At 44.5% G+C, this 5,931-nt stretch overlaps 2 protein-coding genes across 5 annotated transcripts in view; both read left to right on the top strand.

Moving 5' to 3' along the window:
* Positions 1 to 5,931, top strand: part of Adamts9 (ADAM metallopeptidase with thrombospondin type 1 motif 9) — a 182,128-nt gene that overhangs the window by 173,350 nt on the left and 2,847 nt on the right. For all 4 annotated transcript variants that reach the window (XM_008827120.3, XM_029560637.1, XM_029560638.1 and 1 more), the window contains one exon: positions 4,324 to 4,418. In XM_008827120.3, coding sequence (XP_008825342.1) covers positions 4,324 to 4,413 — 90 coding nt within the window. In that variant the 3' untranslated portion in view covers positions 4,414 to 4,418. The remainder of the gene's footprint in view (positions 1 to 4,323; positions 4,419 to 5,931) is intronic.
* On the top strand, positions 1,456 to 1,938 carry LOC103729132 (AP-1 complex subunit sigma-1A-like). Its single transcript, XM_017796609.1, is given in 1 exon segment — positions 1,456 to 1,938. A coding segment is annotated over 1 exon segment (480 nt). The 5' UTR covers positions 1,456 to 1,458.

Here is a 5,931-nt window from a genome sequence, read left to right as displayed (position 1 = left end):
CTAACACTGAGATGTTGGCACATGCATCTCTAATCTGTATGCATCTGATTATCACTAGTCATAATCGGTTGCACTTGGATCCTTGGTGCCTATGTATGTCTACAAAGTCATCAGGTAGATTTCATGGTATTGTTTATCACCTCTACTAATTAACATGATGTAAATTTCCATTCTTCCTCCTCAAATATAATACATTTTAAAAAATTTGTTGATTTTGTGTGTGTGCGCACGCACGTGTGTGTGTGTCACACAGAACATCCCAAACCATCTTACTCAACTATACATCCACTTCCCAGATGGCACCCTTCCATAGCCCCCCCCCACTAGAGCCCTTATGCTCTGTCACCCCTGCTACTGTCTGCTGTGTTGTCGGCATCCCCAGCTGTTCCCCACTACTTGTCCTTCTGGTGAATCTAGTCAGCCTCATCTAGCAGCAATCAGTTGTCAATATTCCTTTAGATAAGATTGGGGTCTGCTGTTCATTTTCCCAGTTCTATGCTGGGTTACTATCTGGGAGTCCCTTGGGCCACCCTGGCCAACAACTCAAAAGAAGGTATCTCCTATCTGGCATTGTTGCTTGTTATGTAGCCTTTAGCTGTGTATATGGACTCCTCCATCTCTGAGCTCCAAAAACAAAATGAAATTTACTGCTGCTAACCTATAAAATTGCTAGATGGTAGAATAAACCAAGTCATTTAGCTTCTAGTTCTCAGAAAAAAAAAAGAAAGAAAGAAAGAAAGAAAGAAAGAAAGAAAGAAAGAAAGAAAGAAAGAAAAAGAAAAAAAGAAAAGAAAGAAAGAAAAAAGTAATAAAATCGGTGCTGGTCCAGAGCATGATGGCAGCTCCAGTTCATGATTGACGTTACTAGTTCTAAAATAGGGTGTGTTCATGAATTTCCCATCAAGTGCCTGCTGATGAATAACAGAGTGAATAACCACAGGCTTTAAACATCCTATGGTTCAGCAAGCTTTGTAAATTTGTTCTGCTAAACCTTTTTCCGCTCAACATACATTTTTTTACCACTATCAACTGTCAATACATCTGTGATGTCTAATCTTTCAACTTGACAAGTTCTAGAATTACCTAGGAGACAAACCCCTGGGCTTGTCTGTGTGGGAGTTGCCAGACTGTGTTGGGTTGGGAAGTCCCACCCTAACTGTGGGTGGCACCATCCCGTGTGCCCAACTCCCAGACTGAATATAAAGGAGAAAGTAAGCTGTGTAACAACAGTCACCTGTCTCTTTCTGGCCTGCGGATGCAATGTGACCGATCAGCTGTCTCACGACCCTGCCACCACGTTTTTCCTCACTTCGGGGACTGTCTTCTCAAACTGAGCCAAACGCTTCCTCTCTTAGGTTGATTTTGTCAGATGTTTTGTCACGTCAATGAGAAAAAAGTAACTAATATTTCACCTTAAGAGTGTCCACTTCAAGAGGGACGCGTGGAACGGGAGGCTGCATGATGATGCGATTCATGCTACTATTCAGCCGGCAGGGAAAGCTTCGGCTGCAAAAATGGTACCTGGCCACCTCAGACAAGGAGTGGAAGACGATGGTTTGAGAGCTTATGCAGGTTGTTCTAGCTCACAAGCCCAAGATGTGCAGCTTCCTGGAGTGGAGAGACCTCAAAGTTGTCTGTAAGAGATATGCCAGTCTCTACTTCTGCTGTGCCATTGAAGGTCAAGACAATGAACTGATCACCCTGGAGTTGATCCACCGATATGTCGAGCTCTTGGACAAGTACTTTGGCAGCACGTGTGAGCTGGACATCATCTTCAACTTTGAGAAGGTCTCCTTCATCCTGGATGAGGTTTTGATGGGTGGAGATGTCCAGGACACCTCTGGGAAGAGTGTGCTTAAGGCCATCAAGCAAGCTGACCTGCTGCAGGAGGAGGTTGAGTCGCCACACAGTGTCCTGGGGGAGATGGGCCTAGCATAGCCTACCCCCTCACCTCCGCCAGCCAGCCAGGAGCCCTGTGGAGATGGGGAGCCAGGACAACAGACAGAGCTTGAGAACTGCTCCCACATCCTCCAAACCCCTTCTCTTGGTGGGAACCCTCTGCTGACTCACCTTCTTTAGAGGGGGCTATGGGCTCCAGCCTGTCATTCAAACATTCCCTTCCTTCACCTCTTTATCCTTCCCAGCCAAGGCTTTAGAAGCTGGAAGACAGGAAAATGTGACCTGGATGGGGATGCTAGCTAATTGGCTTTCATTTCCCTGCCTTCAAAGAACCAATGTCACCTAACCATCCTCCATCCTCACGCCTCCCCTTGTCCTTTTATCATATATAAATATAAATATATAAATATATTTATATTTATAAATATATAAATATGTCAGGTTAAAGGGAAAAAGATTCCCAGGGCTTCCCCTCTGCCCCCAAACCTACCTCCACCCCTCCCCCTAACCAGTCAGGGCAGTTTCTCTGCCTGGGAGGGAGGGCTTTTCCCTCTCCTGCCCTCACTTCCTCTTGGCCTTGTGTCCAATCAGAGCCAGGAGAGGAACTACAGAGTTAATTTTGTTCTAACCTTGCCACCTGGAGGAAAGGGAAGGTTGGAGGAAGGGCCTCCTTTTTAGGACACTGACCCTGTTACCCACCACCTACACTCCACTTTTGGGGTGTGGCAGAAGTCAGGTGGGTGGGGTGGGCCAAGAGTCTGCCTTTATTTCCTTTCGGAAGAAATAAAAAGAATCAGTGTTTCTGGGGAAAAAAGTGTCCACTTCATTTGTCCTACTGCACGTCTTTCTCAACCACCTGGAACTGTTTGCATCTGAGTCTATTCCACATAGGCAACGCATAGAAGTTCATTCTAGTTACTCCAGACTGAATATTGTCTCCTCAAATAAACAACACACAGACAGCAAATCTGTTGACTCATCAAGAGCCAAAGAAAAATTACTCAAAGTGATTTGCCTTGTTTTTAACTGACTGTTGATCTGGCTTTCGTTGTCAACATTTTTTGATCACCCCTTCTTGCCAAAAGGATCTTGCAGTTAAACAAACTTTAATTAATGGGAAAAGTATTTTTCTTGCTTTCCTAACAAATGAACCATTTGGAGCATACTTATTCTCATGGTGTGTGTGTGTGTGTGTGTGTGTGTGTGTGAACAAATGATGCTAATATTCTATTTTAAATTTTCTACATTTTGACCACTGCTTTCTTACAAGTTAAAACTATTGTGACGAGTGTTTAGTATCGTGATGTTGGTGTGCATTTTACTTTTAGTGTAGATACAGTGTCACTGTGTAATAAACACAGTACTTTGTTACCTAAAATTGATTAGAGAATAATCCACATGCTCTTACACCCTAGAAGTACCAACTTTAAAACTCACCATTCTGTCTTCATTTATCACAATGGTATATGACTACGCGTTGATTATTCTTCTCATTACCGTGACAACAAAGGCAACTTATGGGAGGAAAGTTCATTCTGGCTCACAGTTTAAAGATACAATACATCACGATGTGAAGGCACGGTGGCACGAGTGTGGGGCGAAGCAGCAGTCGCACTGCATCTCCCAGTCAGAAGAAAAGCAAATGGTGGGGCTCACTCTGATTTCCTGATTCTTTTACCCCTCTGAGCACTAAGCCCACATTTAGAATGGGTGCCCCTGCTCTGAGCTCTCAGGAATTGACCTCACATACACATCCTACGTTTCCTACATGATTCTAAAGTCAAATCAGGTTGACAATGCTGATGAACCATCACAATTGGTAGTAAGAAAATAATTCAAATGTTGTGATCTAGCAGTACGCTCCCACTCAAACACTGTCAAGTTACAGTTGTGCTGCTGGGGTTTGTGGTGCACTGAGCAGCAGTGTGAGGCTACAAAAACCGTAGCCAGCTGCTCATTTCCGATATTGCAACATGAAAGCAGCCATAGGCTTTAGATATGTGAGTGAATCTGGCTGTGCCAGAATTTGGATTTCATACAATTTTCATTGTCAGGAAATACTACTCTTAGTTTGCTTTTCCTCAATCCGAACCAGCCAGTCGTGACGATGTATGCCTATAATCCCAACACCTGGGAGGCTAAAGTAGGAGGTTTGTGAGTTCTAGGCCAGCCTGGGGTACATAGCAAAACCCCTGCTGTGTCTCAAACAAAACAGTAGAACCATTCTAGCTTTTAGATCTTAGATCACCAGAAACAAATAGTGGTCTGGATGACCCAGTGAGCGTAGTTTGCTGACCTATGCAATCAGACCAGGATGAGTATGTTTGGTTTTGTTTAAATTATGTAATAATTCCCCTCAAAGCTATTGCAAGTCCTGAAAGCAATAGGTTAGCAAGTGGTCTAATATGATGCATGTTTTTGCAGGATGGAACCAGAGTCATAGGGAAATGTGGTGGTTACTGTGGGAAGTGCACTCCGTCCTCTGGTACTGGCCTGGAGGTGCGAGTTTCATAAGGAAGGTAAGCCCCCCTCTCCACATCTTTCATTTTTATCTGTAACCTGCTGAGGAGCGAATGTGGGTGGATCATGTTCCTCCCAGACAGGGCTACTGTCAAGCATCATGATGCTGGCCTGACAATCTGTCTTTCACTTTTCCTATTCGTCTATGAATGAGTCTATCTGCTCCTCCCCCTTAGACATGTGGTTCTGAGCTTCACACCTCGGGTTTCTCTGCATTGCCTGTTGAAAATGCTGCCTACTGGACTCCATCTCTAGGAGACTTGCTTCCAGAGGTCTCTGGTAGATCCAGAGATCTACATTTTGAGTACAGGGGACTCTAATGTGGGGGCCTGAGATGCCATCTTTTGATAAATACTGCCAGGAATATAAGAAATACAACAGCAGTGGTATTTGTTGAACTTCCACTGTACTGAGCAACTTAGAGGCATTATTTCATGGACTCCTCCCTCACAAAGCAGAGCTCTCATCGGTATTTCACAGTAGAGGCAGCTAAGGCCAACAGCGAGGTCCTGCACAAAAGCAACGCTCTTAATCACTGACAGGGTCTTGGCTTTGCCACCCACCATGGGGCCAGAGGCTCAGCATCATTTGGGAGCTTCTTACAAATGCAGAGTCTTAGACCCCCTCTGTGCACAAGAAATCAGAATCTTTATTTTAACAATAATCACAGGAGAACCTTTCATAAAGTTTGGCAGTCTCTGGACTAACTACATTATGCCAACAATGGCTCCCTCTGCTGGGCAAAGGCATGAACTGGTCACTTTTTATAATCTGAGCCTACAGCTAACAAGGTACCCCCAAATAGAACCTGCCCATGTGACCTTCTTACGTCTTCCCTGTAGCTTTCTGGGTCCCATTCGATACCTAGTACAGCTCATTACTATTCTCGCGCAGGAGTTCCTATTTGACAAAAGTTTAATTAAGCATCAGTATTCGGAACTATTTTTAATTTTTTTCTATATGTTTTTTGAGAGGGTCTTGCTTTATAGCCCAGGTTAGCCTCAACCTTGAGATTCTAGTACCTCAGCCTCCCAAATTCTGAGGTCACAGATGTACACCACTACAAAATTAAAATCTTAAGTTAGTATTCTTTATGGTGCAAGAGGCAAAGAGAATATGGTATATAAAGGAGATGCCCTTATGGTGTGCTGTCTTCAGGCATGGCTGCATGGGGGCACCGTTGATCTGCAGAGATCCCACACTGCTCCTTTCCCAGCCAACATCTTCCCACATCACTGTCCCAGACATCGCTGAGATGACATCATCATTACAGCTCCTAATAGTACTAAATACTCTCAGCATCCATTCTGCAACATAACTCTCCTTAGCTCTGACTGAGTTACAGGACCAGTTCTGAACCAATCACATTTCCAGTGGCCTGAGGTCTTGTGCCTACCTGTAGTCAGGTTAATTGACAGCTTCATTTGGAAGAGGGACACTTCCCAAAGAAGAGGATGGAATCTGACCTAGGAAGGAGGGGGGAGGGCAGGGGAAGGGAGGGGAGGGGAAGGG

Source organism: Nannospalax galili, unplaced genomic scaffold (assembly GCF_000622305.1).
Source record: "Nannospalax galili isolate Female #2095 unplaced genomic scaffold, S.galili_v1.0 scaffold1051, whole genome shotgun sequence".
NCBI classification, from domain to species: domain Eukaryota; kingdom Metazoa; phylum Chordata; class Mammalia; order Rodentia; family Spalacidae; genus Nannospalax; species Nannospalax galili.
This window is presented reverse-complemented; position numbering and strand designations above follow the sequence as displayed.